Source organism: Ischnura elegans, chromosome 1, assembly GCF_921293095.1.
Source record: "Ischnura elegans chromosome 1, ioIscEleg1.1, whole genome shotgun sequence".
Lineage (NCBI taxonomy): Eukaryota > Metazoa > Arthropoda > Insecta > Odonata > Coenagrionidae > Ischnura > Ischnura elegans.
The window spans coordinates 108,116,815-108,133,203 of NC_060246.1; the positions used below are offsets into that span (position 1 = coordinate 108,116,815).

The 16,389-nt window shown below is 56.9% G+C and overlaps 1 protein-coding gene and 2 non-coding genes across 3 annotated transcripts; all 3 read left to right on the forward strand.

Annotated features, from left to right (window-relative positions):
- Positions 1–1,215: 1,215 nt before the first annotated feature.
- LOC124159815 lies at positions 1,216–4,848 on the forward strand. Its single transcript, XM_046535753.1, has one exon. The coding sequence runs from the start codon at positions 1,216–1,218 to the stop codon at positions 4,846–4,848; it is 3,633 nt and encodes a 1,210-aa protein (XP_046391709.1).
- Positions 4,849–5,171: 323 nt separating this feature from the next.
- On the forward strand, positions 5,172–5,367 carry LOC124173729. The gene has a single exon (XR_006868717.1). It is a non-coding gene; the product is annotated as a U2 spliceosomal RNA (small nuclear RNA).
- An 8,688-nt stretch (positions 5,368–14,055) lies between these two features.
- On the forward strand, positions 14,056–14,241 carry LOC124173732. Its single transcript, XR_006868719.1, has one exon. It is a non-coding gene; the product is annotated as a U2 spliceosomal RNA (small nuclear RNA).
- The last annotated feature ends 2,148 nt before the right edge of the window (positions 14,242–16,389 follow it).

The following is a 16,389-nucleotide window of genomic DNA, read 5'->3' on the forward strand; positions in this document are numbered from 1 at the left end:
GCATTTCGAAAGAAAATACATGACTCGAGTGAGTAGGATAATGCTCTCTCATCGTGTTTCTTGACGTTTTCTGGACGATTTTGAGTGACTTTTTCGAGTCCCCGGAAATTCCCCGGAAATGGCAATTTTTTTGGGAATTTCCCAGGACCAAAGCATTCCCCCGGGAAGCGAACGCAGGATGCTCCACGAAGGACGCTGCGATCCCACACGACAGATGGCACCGAAGGCCCGGAAAACGGCCCGCGTCCGTTACGTCCGCGACGCTCCTACGACTCTCCCGGACCCGCCGATGACACCAAAACTCCCGGAGTCTCCACACAACACTTTCATGCGAATTTTTCCCCAATCTCACGCCTAAAATTCGCCATTCCGAGACCTTTCCTCGCGTCAAAAACTCTCGCCGCACACCACCGCCGCACCATCCGACCTCATCACGCAAAATACCCGAAAAACCGTCCCGGAACCCCGGAAAAATTTATTAATTATCGCTTCTCGGCCTTATGGCTAAGATCAAAGTGTAGTGGCTTTGTGTTATTTTTGGTCCCCTGGCCCCTCAGGCTCCACTACACCCGTTTTTCTCCCTTTCTCGCCGCCTCGAGGAATCTCGGATGGGCCCCCACCAGTGGTAAGCCCCCCGAGACACTCCCGAGGCGAAGGGGCATCAGGACACTAGGGCCTGCTCTGCCTATCTCCTCTTTTCCCTCCCTGCCCCCCCTGGCCAGTGGTGGGTTCCACGGCGGCCGCCCCTGAGGCGGTCGTCGTGGAAACCGCCACTTTTCCCGCTCCCTCAGAGCATCCTCCCTTACCCTCCGGGATAGCCCGGCCGTTCCGGGCGAGGACGGGTGTTTTCGGTGCGTGCGTCACGCGCATCGAACCCGGTTCCTCTGTAATCAATTTCACGTGAGAAATTGATTATCCTGCCCCATAAGGGCAATACGGGTCACCTCCCAGCTCCCCGTCCGGTGGCTGGAAGTGCGGTGATAACCGTCGCCGATTGGCCCCTAAGGCAGCGCCATCTCTTGGCGGTCCGAAGAACGTCATTCTCGGGCCACGGAGGTGGAAGGCGTTTTGAGCTAAGGCCGTGAGCGATTAGGGCGCCCCTCTCGCGAACTGAATCGCCGCGTAATTTGAATCCCGATTAAATTCAACTAATTTACCTTTGCCTCCCTCCTTTCCCTGTAACCAATTTCGCAGCACGTTTTTTGTATCCCCTTTATGCCCCGACCTTCCCGTGCTGCCAAATCCCGTGGGACCAATGCCTCGCCCAACCGTCCTTTGAATCCTACCCCTTCCTCTCCTGGTGCGAGTGCATCCCTGCGGGATGACTCCATTCCCCTCCCAACTTCTCCTCCCACCCCTCTTCCTGCTTTACCCGCTGCACCGCTAACCGCCTCACCTAGTACCGCCGCAGATTCCCACCCTCAGACCGAACCAACCCCCGTGACTTATGTTAGGGCCCGACGTGACGACAATGTATTGGTGATTTCGTTCCCCCTTCCTGACCATCTGGAATGCACGGAGGACGGCTGCGACGTCTCTTTTAAGGCAACGGCATGGACGGCAATGAAGATGTCGCTCGACAGGCACCTCAAGTCCGTTCACGGACTTGAGGGACTGCGAGCCATCAATTGGTGCACGTTCTGCGATAAGCAGATCGTGGGCCGTAAGCCGTCCTGCCACCCCTGCCTACGGTCCAAACCCATCCAGGACCCCGTCGCAGTAAGATTCCGTTACGCTTGTGACACGTGTGACTTCACGTGTCCGTCTAAGCGTGGGTTGACGAATCACCAGAAGACGCACCAACGTCCCCCACCCCCACTTCATCCTGACATGACTGACGTTCCGGCCTCACCGGGTGAAACATTAGCGCACTCGGAGCCAGTGGAGGAGCGACAAGAAGAGGATGTGGCAGACCACCAGCCACAGGAGGCGGATGCAGACGCCCAGGGCCCGGCGGCCATTGAGGAAGAAGAGGAAGAAGCTGTCCAGCTGAGCCCGCCCTCCGACCATGAGAGGGCGTGGCTGGAGAGATTGGCCGCCACCAAAGACCAGCCTTGGGAGGTCTTCGAGGCGCTGGTGGCGGACATCACGGCCGCCATCAGCGAAAAGAGCACCGCTTCCCGCAACGCTCCGAAACCGGCTCCGAGGATTGCTAATGTGGTGAGGCCCCCCAGACGAAATAGGGACCGGGCGCCTCCTTACGACCCGAAGGAGGCTGCCAACCTACAAAAACTTTTCCGCAGTCACCCTCGAAAGGCGATGGAGAAGATCCTGGGGAACGCGTCGCCGTACTGCGAGGTGCCGAAGGAGGATGTGGAGCGGCACTTCCAGGCTGTATACGGCGACGTCTCCTACCAGCCCCAGGAGGCCGGTCACCACCACCAGTACCGGCCCACTTCAGATGAAGAGAAGAAGAGGATGCTCGCGAGGGTGACTGCGGACGAGGTTGTAGGGAGACTTTCGAAGGCCACTAATACTGCCCCTGGACCTGACTGCTTGACTTACTGGGATCTTAAGGCCTTCGATCCTAAAGGACTTATCTTTGCAGGAATCTTCGACCGCTGTCTGCAGGAAGCTCGCACCCCTGACGCCTGGAAGATCTCCCGGACGGTCCTCATCTACAAGAAGGGGGACCGGAGCGACCTAAAGAACTGGAGGCCGCTCGCCCTTAGCAATACCATCGCTAAGCTGTACGCCGCCATCGTGGCCGACCGTGTCCTGGCCTGGGCCACCGGAGGGAGGAGACTGAGCGGCGTGCAGAAGGGTTTCCGGGAGTTCGAGGGGTGCCACGAGCACAACTTCGTCCTGCAGACGGCGGTTGACGAGATGCGAAGACGACTGGGTTCCCTGAACATTGCCTGGTTGGACCTGAGTAATGCCTTTGGATCCATTCCCCACGAACATCTCCGGCGTACCCTCACCGCCATGGACATGCCCTCCCGGATGAAGGATGCGGTGATGGAGATGCAGGACTGCCGCACCTTTGTCCGGACCACCGAGGGCGACACCGGCCACATCCATCTTCGTGCCGGTGTCAAGCAGGGCTGCCCGCTCTCCCCGACACTCTTCAACCTGGGGATCGAGCACGTCATCAGGGCAGCCCAGGAGGAAGCAGAGGTCCATGGCATCCGGGTTTTGGACACCACCATCTCCGTCCTGGGGTATGCCGACGACATCGTCCTCGTGGGGAAGAGCGCCGACCACCTGCAAGCGCTCCTGGATCGCGTCGGGGTAGCTGCTACCGACGCCGGCCTCAGGTTCAACCCGGCTAAATGTTCGACATTGTCCCTGGACTTCCGCACCAGCCAGCCCGTGGAGCCCCGCCAATTCATCATCCAGGGTGGGGCCATCACCAGCCTGCGAGAGGGGGAGAGCTACAAGTACCTGGGGGTCCCCTTCGGATTCCGTGTCTGCCAGACCCCCAGGGAAGAATTGCAGAAGCTGGGCGAGGACGTCAGGAAAATCGACGAGTCACTCCTCGCCCCGTGGCAGAAGATCTCCGCCACCAGCACCTTCCTTCTCTCCAGGTTGGACTTCATAATACGAGCTGGCAACGTCCGGAAGACAGACCTCGCCCCGACAGACAGACTAATCAAGACCTGCTGTAAGAGATGGCTGAACCTGCCGACCAGAGCCTCCAACGAGATCGTCTATATTCACCATAGACACGGAGGAGCAGGCCTACTTCCCCTAACTGACTTGACTGACGTACTGACGGTGGTGCATGGCTACCGTCTTCTGAACTGCAGGGACCCTGTGGTGAAGAAGATGGCCTGGGGACGCTTGCGCGAAGTGGTCAAGAGGAAGATGAAAAGGATGCCGTCCACTGCCGACCTGATGGCTTACCTCAGTGGCAACACTGAGGCGCCATTCGGGTCTGTGAGCGGTGACTTTTCATCCCTCTTCACCCAGGTGCGCTCCGCTTCGCGTCGCCTGAGAGACCGGATCGCCTTGAGCTGGCGGTGGTCGGACATCTTGAACGAGCCGCAGATCGTCCTTGGAGGTGGAGAGGCCGCTTCACGCGTCGTGGTGCCACCCCGAGCAATCGGGGTTCTCGCCAAGACGCTGAAGAACCGGGTCCGGGAAGCTTACCTGGCTCGCCTGGTAGCGAAACCGGACCAGGGTAAGGTCTTCTCTGCTTCCTCGGTCGCAGCTGCCTCCAGTCACTTCCTGGTGGGAGGGAGATACACCAGGTTTTGTGACTGGAGATTTATCCATCGTGCTCGCCTCGATGTCCTGCCGCTGAACGCTTGCAGGCGATACGATCCCTCAGGAGACAGGAGATGCCGGCGTTGCGGCTACGGGGATGAGACCCTCCCCCACGTCCTCAACCATTGCACCCGACATTCCCTGACATGGAGACGAAGGCATGATAGCGTGCTTACCCGGCTGACAAACGCTATCATGGGACGCAAGGGACGGTCAGATGAGGAGGTGAGGATTAATAGGACCGTCCCTGAAGTAAATTCAGACTTACGACCTGACATTCTTATTACAGATAAGAAGACCATGACTGCCCGGATGATCGACGTGACCATCCCTTTTGACAACCGGAGATCAGCGCTCCAGGAGGCCCGGCGACTGAAGGAGGAGAAGTACGCCGGGCTGGCAGCAGACCTCGCCGTCCTGGGGTACAGCGCATCGGTGGAGGGTTTCGTCGTGGGAAGCCTTGGCTCTTGGGACCCAGAGAACGACCGTGTTCTCAGGGGCCTGGGCATTCCGCGGCGTTACGCCTTCCTGATGAAGAAGCTGATGGTCTCCGATGTCATCAGGTGGTCACGTGACCTCTACGTCGAGCACATCACCGGGCATCGACAGTATGAGGACGGAATCGGCGGCGATGGATGAGTGCGGTGCGGTGCAGTGAAGTGAAGCCCTTCCCTTTCACCTTCTTCACCTAAATAAATCCTTTGTCTTTTCCTTTCCCCAAACCCACCCCATATATGTGAATTTATAAACATTGGACTACCGTAAGGCTTGAGGAGACGATGGAATATAAAAACTATGAGCCCCTGGCCCACTTTGGACCAGGGGACTATGTATAACAAATAAATATGTAAAAATATATATACTCTATAAAAAGGCCCCCTCATTAGGAGGGGGTACTTAATGTATCAGAATTGCCCCCTTGAAGTAAAAGGAGGGCCTTGATATTTAGAATTAATTTGACTCAAACTTTGTAATTGAAATATGGAATCAATAAACGTCTTAAATCTGTTCTTATCAGCTTAATATCTGATACGTCCAGCATTGCTGGACCAGAATATTAATCTGATTTTTGAACATGGGCGGGGTCCCCGGAGTTTACTCCATCCCTGCCGCGGGTTGGCCCGGTATTGCAGTACCGCCGGGATCGGCCCAACATAAAAGGTTCCAAAAATCAGAAAAGCTGATGAGAACAGATGTTTCTCTTCCTTGTTTCATTTAAAAAATTCCCGAATCGCGAAAATTCGACAAAGTCCGGAGATTCGTGAGGCAAGAAACGAATGGGCGAAGGAAAGAAGAAAATAACACTGGCCACCACTTCATTCATTTATTTTATCACCATTTTACATTCAAACCATGTCTGTAAAATAACAAGCAACAGCACAAAAAATAAAAACTGACAGAAAACAAAATTTTTTAACATGAGACATCGTTTGAAGAGGATGAATAATATGCCCTCACTAACACTGCAGAAAAGTTCATCTAATGCAGTGCACTGATCCTAGTGCAGAGCCGGGCACAATTTTTCCGGCTCCTCGGCCTTATGGCTAAGATAGGAGTGTAGTATGGGCACGGCTCCTCGGCCTTATGGCTAACATAGGAGTGTAGACGGGACTCGCATGCCAAGAGTGACATACGTCGTGGGAATGATGATGAAATTTTTCACTTTTAAGAAAACCTTCCGGAAAGCTGTCGAAACAGTTTCCGCACACTTTTCACACGGAAATTAGGTGAATGCAAGATTTATAAAATAACTTCCAAATATTCACCGGATCGAGTGAACATGGAAAATGACCGCCAAGCGTAGGTTTCCTCGAGAATTCCAAGTTTTTCTTGCGAATATGACGAGACAAGACGGACGCATCACGCTTCTGGTGAAATACACGCAGCATTCATCCGCGTTACCAAGGAGTCGTCGCTAACAATGAACGCCTTCCACTGAAAGCGCAGTCGAATTTCGCGGGGGCCGTGCTGCTGGCAGATAGTTCGACCCGGAGGCCGACGACGGCGTCGGCACGCACTCTGTTTACTTCAAGTGTAAAAAAATGAGGGTCGCGAATGATGACGAAACACAGGTGTCCAATGAAACCGTGAATTGCTTTCTTTCGGAGAGTTGCATTTCATGCCGATATTTTTTGCAAAAACATCCGAAATTATTGACTGATGCCGATTCTTCCGTCCCGTATTCTAGCCATTGCTGACGATTTTGGAAATTTTTTCCAGTCCCCGGAGAGGACTTTTTAAGCAGCTTTGAATCAGATTCCCCAGAGAGGACTTTTTAAGCAGTTTTAAGTCTGATTCCCCGGAATTTTAGCATTTCGAAAGAAAATACATGGCTCGAGTGAGTAGGATGACGCTCTCTCATCGTGTTTCTTGACGTTTTCTGGACGATTTTGAGTGACTTTTTCGAGTCCCCGGAAATTCCCCGGAAATGGCAATTTTTTTGGGAATTTCCCAGGACCAAAGCATTCCCCCGGGAAGCGAACGCAGGATGCTCCACGAAGGACGCTGCGATCCCACACGACAGATGGCACCGAAGGCCCGGAAAACGGACCGCGTCCGTTACGTCCGCGACGCTCCTACGACTCTCCCGGACCCGCCGACGACACCAAAACTCCCGGAGTCTCCACACAACACTTTCGTGCGAATTTTTCCCCATTCTCACGCCTAAAATTCGCCATTCCGAGACCTTTCCTCGCGTCAAAAACTCTCGCCGCACACCACCGCCGCAGCATCCGACCTCATCACGCAAAATACCCGAAAAACCGTCCCGGAACCCCGGAAAAATTTATTAATTATCGCTTCTCGGCCTTATGGCTAAGATCAAAGTGTAGAGAGCGGACGTGTCTGGGGAGCGCTCCTGAAACCGACCGCCGCAAGCCAGGATACCGGCTAGTCCCCCCGGTCCTGCCTGCCAAGCGCTCGAGCCGCTTGCCCCGACTTCGCGCTAGGCGTCGACGGTGCCTAAGTTTAAAACTGTGGTGGTGCCGCACCCGCAAGTGCTACGACTTTGAGATTTTAACAGTGTTTTAGTGTGTGTCCTTTCCCCTTGCTTCCAGAATTTGGTGCCGAAACTCCCCATACTTCGCGTTTTAGCATTTTGGCGCCAAATCTCGGGTGCGGCCAATATATCGGGTGTGTGTGCCGGCACACCTGTGAAATGTTTTGTGGATGTTTTTGTGTTCGTTTTCAGTGTCTGTGCGTGTGCGTACTTTCCTAAGACGCCCCGGGTGCCGTATAGCGGCGCCTACTCTCGGCCGACTTTGACTACGAAAATATAGAGTTGGGTGCAAGGTGGTGTTGTGTTTTTTTCATATTGTGTTTATGTATGTGTGTGCAACGGCCTGTGCGAGTTTGGCGGTCGTAGGGTGAGCGGTTTGGCTGTTGCTAACCACGTGGTTGGTGCACACGTGGCGCGGCAACATCAGTCATGGCGTCCTCTCAGCCCACGCCGCCGCTCGCCGTACGCCGAGCCCGCCGGAAAGGGAAGGAGGTGAGGATGTACCAGCATCGTGACGCCATCGACCCCCCCTTCTCCGCCTGCTCAACGCCATCTCTCCCACTCCCCACGCCGCATCCCCCCTCCCCCGCCGAACGGATCAGCGACTCATGGCGAGACCTACTGGAGCACGGGATCGACACAGCATCCACGTGGGACCCACGCGCCTCTCCCATGACACCCACTGCCAATCACCACCCCTCCCCACGTCCCTCCCCCTCCAGTTCGTCCAGCTCGCGACCACTGATCAGTGACCGAGTGAGTGAGATAGTGACTCAGATGAACGATCCACTCGTCATCGAGTATGTGTCTTCCCCAGTGAGCGACCACGCCCCCGTGTTGCCACGCCCCCATCCCTTAGCCCCCGGTCTCGCGGAACGTTCATTAGGCGTCCGTGCGACTATCTCTCCTGAGATTATCTTCAGGGAGACGCAATCTCAGCCCCCCTCTTCCTCCCCCACTCACGTGTCACCCACACCCTCCAACACCCAGTGCTCTCCGCGGATGATGGACGACCCGGCGTCGCCTCGTTCGCCACGCCCCAGTGCCTGCGTGTGTGAAGTGCGTGACAGTGATTGTGACGCCTCGGAGGACGCTGTGCAGGCGCGCCGAGGCGTCGCGTTGGACGGCTTGACGTCGCCAACGCCAGACGTAGAGCTCGGTCTGCCGGCTGCCGATAGGTTCTCGCCACGGCGAAATCATCTGGACGGCCAAGAGTCGCCAGCATCCCCGTTCTCGACCGCTGAGCTTTACGTCACGATTGACAGGTGGGCGTGTCGGTCTGTCGGCACACAGACCGACGTTGATCGTGACGCCGAAGCGGTCGAGGTGCGTGTGACTCCGCGTGTGTGTGTGCATGATCCGTGTGTGGACGTCTCTCAGGCGCGATCACCGGATCGAGTTATAGGTCGCGAGCTTCCGCGTGCGGCGCCCCTTGTCCCATACTCCCCCTCCACGCCCCCACGCCCCCGAGATGACTACAGCGTCATCTCGGACGAGCCGCTGCCAGCAGATAGGAGGCACGATGCTTCGTGGGAGCATTTCCGCGTCTCATCGGAGGAGCGGAGACGGCGTAACCGCAATAGGCGCCGCAATCGGCGGAGGCGGAACGCGGAGAGGCGTCGCGACGCAGCGGGAGAAGACGCCAGGCCACCAGCGGCATCGCAACCCATCCCTCCACTGATATCCCGACCCGGACCACGCCCACAAGTGACGGCACGCCCCCAATCACCGCCGCGTGTAAGTAACCTAGAGCAATACGATCGTGTGCGTTTACCCGCCGCGCCGGCGCCCCTGCTCTCCGCTGAGGAGATTGCTCAGCTGCGCCTCCTTCTGCGGAGAGGCGTGGCAAGAGATAATGAAGCGCGGCACGGCGGTGAGAGGGAGCGGCACTATCCCCCGCGCTTCCAAACAGTTCTTAGTGAAGTGGAATCCAACAACAATGCGAAAAGACGCAAGAGAAGGCGGAGAAGGGGCGGTAATCCCGTTCCGCCGCCACAGGAAGTGATTAACAATGTGAATATCCCGCGAGCGCCTTCCCCGGCGCCACACCCGGCACCCGCCTTTCAACCACAACCTCCTCCACCGCCCCCCGCGATGCCCCGAGTGGCTTGGCCTCCCCACGCCAGGGGCGTGTATCCGTTGAGGCCGCAAACGACTCTGGCGCCGGTCCATCCAGGGACGGAGGCGCCAGGGTGGATGCAGGCGGCCCAAATGCCCCTTCCCCCCCACGCCCAAGTGCCGCACCCACATCTCCCACTCCACAGTGCCGCGCCATGGATAATCCCGTACCCCCCGCCCAACAGTGCCGCGCCATGGATGATCCCGCATCCCCCGCTCAACAGTGCCGTGCCCTGGATGCACCCGTGTCCCCCCCCCTTCCCCGCGTGGTGCGGTCGTTAAACCCGGCCGCGCCACCTCGACGCACGGGTGCGTTCCGCGTCCGCCCAGACGCGAGAGAAACTGCGTCGCGACTTCCGGACGATCTTCTGAACGCCGTCGCGACGCAGTTTGAAGCGCCGTCTGTGACAGCACCTGCCACTCTCCAGCAACAATCCTGGCTTATTGAAATTGGCCTCGCTGGGGATGGCGCGGACGGCATCTTTCGCGTCGTGCGCTCGATGCGCGACGCGGCACGGGCGGCAAGCGGGATAACCTCTCCACTCTCCCGGGGTGCAGCGTCTCATCGGCAACGGAGGCAGGACCCGCCACTCACCGCTGCGGAGCTGCAGGCGCTCTACCGCGAGAAGAAAGGGAAGGCATTCAAACGAGTCTGCGGCGGCAATGATGCGGACCGTTGCCGCATTCCGCTGCCGCAGGTGAAAGCCTTTTTCTCGCGGGAGCGGCCGCGGTACGACGAGGCGCTCGCCGCGCCCTCCGTCGTGCCGCCGTTCGAGCGCAGCGGCCGAGAAGAAGAGGATGCGGCTCCACTGATGAGACCGATCACCGCGGGAGAAGTCAGCAGGCGCCTTCGTCGCACCCACAACACCGCACCCGGCCCAGACGGCGTACTTTATTCGGCCTGGAGGCAGATAGATCCGGATTGCCGCGTGCTGGCGGCAATCTACGACTTCTGCTTCCGGGCAGGCCGGGTGCCGAAGGAGTGGAAGGAGAGCAACACAATTCTCCTCCACAAGGGCGGCGACGAAGATGAGATCGGCAATTGGAGGCCGATCGCTCTCAGTCCCACCATCGCTAAATTATACACAGGCGTGCTCGCGGACCGCATCGCCGCTTGGGCGGTCCGCGGCCGGCGCCTGTCATTTCCGGCCCAAAAAGGATTTTTGCCCGCCACCGAAGGATGCATGGAGCACAATTTCGTGCTCCAAGCCGCGCTCGACTACACCAGGAGCGCGCGGAGGGAGATCGCGGTGGCGTGGCTTGATCTGACAGATGCCTTTGGGTCGGTGCCGCATGCGCACATCGCGCGGATGCTGCGCGCGATGGGCATGCCTGAAAGGATGGTGGGGGCCATCGCCGAGATTTACGCGGGCAGCACAACCAACATCATCACGGCGAGCGGCTCCACGGGCGAGATTCCGGTGAATTGCGGAGTGCGGCAGGGGGACCCGCTGTCGCCGCTCCTTTTTAATCTCGCCCTGGAGCCCGTGATCCGTGCTGTCCTCGCTCGGCGGGCCATCTCCGCGTTCGCGATGGGATCAACGTCGGTCTGCGTGCTGGCCTACGCAGATGACTTGGTCCTCGTCGCCAAGGATGCGGGGATGCTGAGAGGCCTGCTGCACGTCGCGGGAGCAGCGGCGTCGTGGTGCGGCCTGCGCTTCAACGCAAGGAAGTGCGGGTCGCTACACATGGATTTCCGGTCCAACACGCAGAGAGAGGAACGAGGAGTGCGGCCGACGATCTTCCGAGTGCAGGGAGCGGACATGCGTGCACTCGCACGCGGTGAGTCATACAAGTATCTCGGCTCACCCGTGGGCCACGGCGTCGACGCGGTGCCGCATGGCGTCCTCAACAACATCCACGAGGACCTGCGGCGCCTAGACGAAAGCGAGTTAGCGCCGTGGCAGAAGATCGACGCAGTCCACACGTTCCTCACGCCACGCCTGGACTACACGCTCCGCATCACGCCCGTGCCCAAGGCGGCGATCGCGCGAGTCGACGCAGATATGCATCGATCGGTGAAAAAGTGGATGCATCTGCCGACTCGCGCATCGAGGGAGATCGTCGCCATGCCTAGAGGGCGCGGGGGAGGGGGACACGTGCCGCTCGCGGTGCGGAAGGACGTGTTTGCGGTGGTGCACGCATTCCGCATGCTCACGTGTCCCGACTCGAGCGTGTCGAACGTGGCGTGGCATACTCTGCGCGACGTGGTGGAGAGGCGCGTCGGAAGGACCGGAAATGCAGCGGCGATCGGAAGAGGCACCCTCTGCTCCTACCTCAACGGCGCCGACGATGAGACCATTGGCACGGGGACGAACGCGGCGGCATCAGTGTGGAGCCGCACCCGCCGCGCCACCAAGGAGCTGACGAATATCGTCCCCGTGACTTGGCGGTGGAGCGATGCCAGACGCGAGCTCGCCGTGTCTCTGGCTTTCGCTTCGCCGCACGGAAGAGAAATCGTCGTGCCGGCGCCAGCGAGGAGGCGCCTCTTCAGCTACCTCATCCGCGCCGTGGGAGAGGCCTTCCGGAGGAGGCTAGTCGCGAAACCGGATCAAGGGAAAGTCATTGATGCGACTTCCCTATGTCCCGACAGCAATCACTTCGTCGGGGCGGGGCGCATGATCCGGTTTTGCGACTGGCGCTTCATTCACCGCGCCCGCCTGAACGTGCTGCCGTTGAACGCCGCCCGCAGAGGAGCAGCGAGGGGAGACACGAGGTGCAGAGTGTGCGGGCAGGCAGATGAGACACTCCCTCACGTCATTTGCCACTGCCTCGCGCACTCTGACGGATGGCGTCGACGCCACGACGCCATCGTGGAAATTCTGCGTGCGGCACTTCCATCATCTTGGCGGGTGCGGTTGGACCGGAGGGTGCCAGGTGACGAGAGTCTTCTGCGGCCGGATGTGGTGGCGTGGGACGAGGGACCGGACAGGGAGGTGATCGTCGTGGACGTCGTGGTGCCGTTCGACAACCGAAGTGCCGCGCTCGCCGCCGCTCGGGAGAAGAAGATTGAGAAGTACGACGCCCTGGTCGAGCGGATGCGCGTGCGGTCGGAGTATCGGGTGCCGCACAGCCTGGAGGCGTTAGTGGTGGGAGCTCTGGGCTCGTGGGCACCCGGAAATGACGCACTCCTGACTCGCTTGGGAGTGCCGAAGGGCCGCATGCGCAGTGTTCGGCGTCAGATGATCACCGCGGCTATCAAATGGTCGCGGGACATCTACGTCGAGCACATGACCGGGGCACGGCAGTACATCGCGGGAGCGGTGGCACCACAGGAGCGAGGAGCGGCTGTCGACGGCGGAGGAGAGGACGACGACGACGGAGCGGCGATCATCGGGCGTCGGGAGCGGCCAGCGGACGCGGCGCCGGAGGTCCCGGCCACGCCCCTTCCCTCCCCTCCCCCGGTCCCCCAGTCCCAGCGTGCTCCCTGAGGACGTCGCCTAGTGACGCCAGGAGGCACGTGTGTAAATAGTGTGAATAGTGTGCGTGTGTGTGTGTTTATGTGCCCGCGAGGAAATCTTCTCAGTGAAAGTACGGTCTGGCATCGACTTTCTTCTCGCCGGCCTCACTCCGAGCGCTGTTTGAGCGACGGATAGTGACCGCAATGCGATTTTTCGCTTGGAAGTGAGGCACCGCGCGAATGTGTGAATGTGTAAATAGTGCGTTGGTATGATAGATTCTCGCGGGCGCAATGCGTGAGTGATTGGAATAAACCCGCTGTAAATATGTATTGTGTGTTGAGTGCAGCCCCGTGTGTAATGAGACGTGGCCGATAACGTGCTTGTGTGTGTGTTTATAGTGTGAGTGTGCATGTTTTCATAGTGTGAATGCGTCGCGGCAACAATGTCAGCATCGAAAGGACGGTCTTTCGTTGCCGCGGCGATAGTATGAATGTTCTGTGAATCGTCCTGAGTGCAGTGCAAAGAAAGATTGCCGCAAAGCCGCGCGATCAGAGCGATAGACGGCCATAGTCGCAGCACGGTGGCTGCCCCCAAAGTGGTTAGTTCGCCGGAATGCCGCCAGACGGCAGGGGGGGTGAATTAACCAACTCCGTCGAGAAGTGAGAGAGAGCGGAGAGCGCTCTGGCGGCGCTAGGGTGAAACATGCTTCGCCGAGTCGTGCTCCCTCCCGCCCCCTCCTCCCCCAAGCCCTCCCCTCCCTCCTCCTTCTAGCCTGGCGTCGTCTGCTGCTGCCTGCGCGTGGGAGAGCCGCGTGGGAAGCCCCGAGGCGACGGCGCGTGGCAGGGGATGCTGAATGGCGGAAAGGAGCAGCGTGGCAAACACAGCGATCGTTCCAGATCTTCTATTTTTTTCGCTCTGTAAATAAAGATAACATTATATTTAATGTACGCCATGGGGTATAAATGGCAAGTTTGTACAAATTATTTCCCCAAAAACCCTAAGTGCCGTAGTCATAGAGCAATAAACTCCGCCATGGTGGATAAATGGCTTAAGGAGAACGTGAGCAGTGCAGTGAGAAGTGATATAAGAGAGAAAAAAAAAGAGAAAACTATGAACAAAGACATAAACTATGAGCAAACAGCCAATACCCGGTCGGTCTCACTTCGAGACCGCCGGAGAAAAGTGGACCCTGACTGAGGGGCCACAGAAACCACTGTATTAAAGCCAATGCTTTTTACTAGGGCGGCCCACACTCTGTGGGTCGCCCTCTTGTATAACTATACCCCAAAGAAGGGGAAATGTGCACACTTGATGTTCTGAAAGAACCAATGTACTTGGCATCATATTCAATAAACGTCTTATCTGTTCTTATCAGCTTAATATCTGATACGTCCAGCATTGCTGGACCAGAATATTAATCTGATTTTTGAACATGGGCGGGGTCCCCGGAGTTTACTCCATCCCTGCCGCGGGTTGGCCCGGTATTGCAGTACCGCCGGGATCGGCCCAACATAAAAGGTTCCATAAATCAGAAAAGCTGATGAGAACAGATGTTTCTCTTCCTTGTTTCATTTAAAAAATTCCCGAATCGCGAAAATGCGACAAAGTCCGGAGATTCGTGAGGCAAGAAACGAATGGGCGAAGGAAAGAAGAAAATAACACTGGCCACCACTTCATTCATTTATTTTATCACCATTTTACATTTAAACCATGTCTGTAAAATAACAAGCAACAGCACAAAAAATAAAAACTGACAGAAAACAAAATTTTTTAACATGAGACATCGTTTGAAGAGGATGAATAATATGCCCTCACTAACACTGCAGAAAAGTTCATCTAATGCAGTGCACTGATCCTAGTGCAGAGCCGGGCACAATTTTTCCGGCTCCTCGGCCTTATGGCTAAGATAGGAGTGTAGTATGGGCACGGCTCCTCGGCCTTATGGCTAACATAGGAGTGTAGACGGGACTCGCATGCCAAGAGTGACATACGTCGTGGGAATGATGATGAAATTTTTCACTTTTAAGAAAACCTTCCGGAAAGCTGTCGAAACAGTTTCCGCACACTTTTCACACGGAAATTAGGTGAATGCAAGATTTATAAAATAACTTCCAAATATTCACCGGATCGAGTGAACATGGAAAATGACCGCCAAGCGTAGGTTTCCTCGAGAATTCCAAGTTTTTCTTGCGAATATGACGAGACAAGACGGACGCATCACGCTTCTGGTGAAATACACGCAGCATTCATCCGCGTTACCAAGGAGTCGTCGCTAACAATGAACGCCTTCCACTGAAAGCGCAGTCGAATTTCGCGGGGGCCGTGCTGCTGGCAGATAGTTCGACCCGGAGGCCGACGACGGCGTCGGCACGCACTCTGTTTACTTCAAGTGTAAAAAAATGAGGGTCGCGAATGATGACGAAACACAGGTGTCCAATGAAACCGTGAATTGCTTTCTTTCGGAGAGTTGCATTTCATGCCGATATTTTTTGCAAAAACATCCGAAATTATTGACTGATGCCGATTCTTCCGTCCCGTATTCTAGCCATTGCTGACGATTTTGGAAATTTTTTCCAGTCCCCGGAGAGGACTTTTTAAGCAGCTTTGAATCAGATTCCCCAGAGAGGACTTTTTAAGCAGTTTTAAGTCTGATTCCCCGGAATTTTAGCATTTCGAAAGAAAATACATGACTCGAGTGAGTAGGATAATGCTCTCTCATCGTGTTTCTTGACGTTTTCTGGACGATTTTGAGTGACTTTTTCGAGTCCCCGGAAATTCCCCGGAAATGGCAATTTTTTTGGGAATTTCCCAGGACCAAAGCATTCCCCCGGGAAGCGAACGCAGGATGCTCCACGAAGGACGCTGCGATCCCACACGACAGATGGCACCGAAGGCCCGGAAAACGGACCGCGTCCGTTACGTCCGCGACGCTCCTACGACTCTCCCGGACCCGCCGACGACACCAAAACTCCCGGAGTCTCCACACAACACTTTCATGCGAATTTTTCCCCAATCTCACGCCTAAAATTCGCCATTCCGAGACCTTTCCTCGCGTCAAAAACTCTCGCCGCACACCACCGCCGCACCATCCGACCTCATCACGCAAAATACCCGAAAAACCGTCCCGGAACCCCGGAAAAATTATCCAATTATCGCTTCTCGGCCTTATGGCTAAGATCAAAGTGTAGTCTTGAAGAGTGCGGACGTGCCTGCTGAGAGCTCCCGGGACCCCGACGGCGCTGAGACTCCCCGGCTCATCCCTGCCGCCCTGCCCGCCGGAGAGAGAGCGTCAATCTTCGGACTTCGTGCGTCCGCCAAAGCCCGGAATTTACAAACCGCGGTTGTGCCCAAACCGCGGGGCGTGGATTCCGGCCACTTTGGTCAAGTGCAAGTGTGTGTGCCAGCCCCCCCCTGCCCGATTTTGGTGCCGATTTCTCGCAAATTGCGGATTTTAGAAAAAGGCGCCAAAATTCGGGGGGGCCGTTTTTCTCGGGTGTGTGTGCCGGCACACCCGAGAAATTTTGGGAGGGAGTGAAGAAGTGTGTTTGGTGCTACTGGCCGCGAGTTCGACTCCCCACGACCCCGGTGGCGCCCGCCAGTGGCGCCGGAAGTTGGCGCGGTTTTTTGTAAAAATGTTTAGTTGTGTGTGAGATAGAGTGTTGT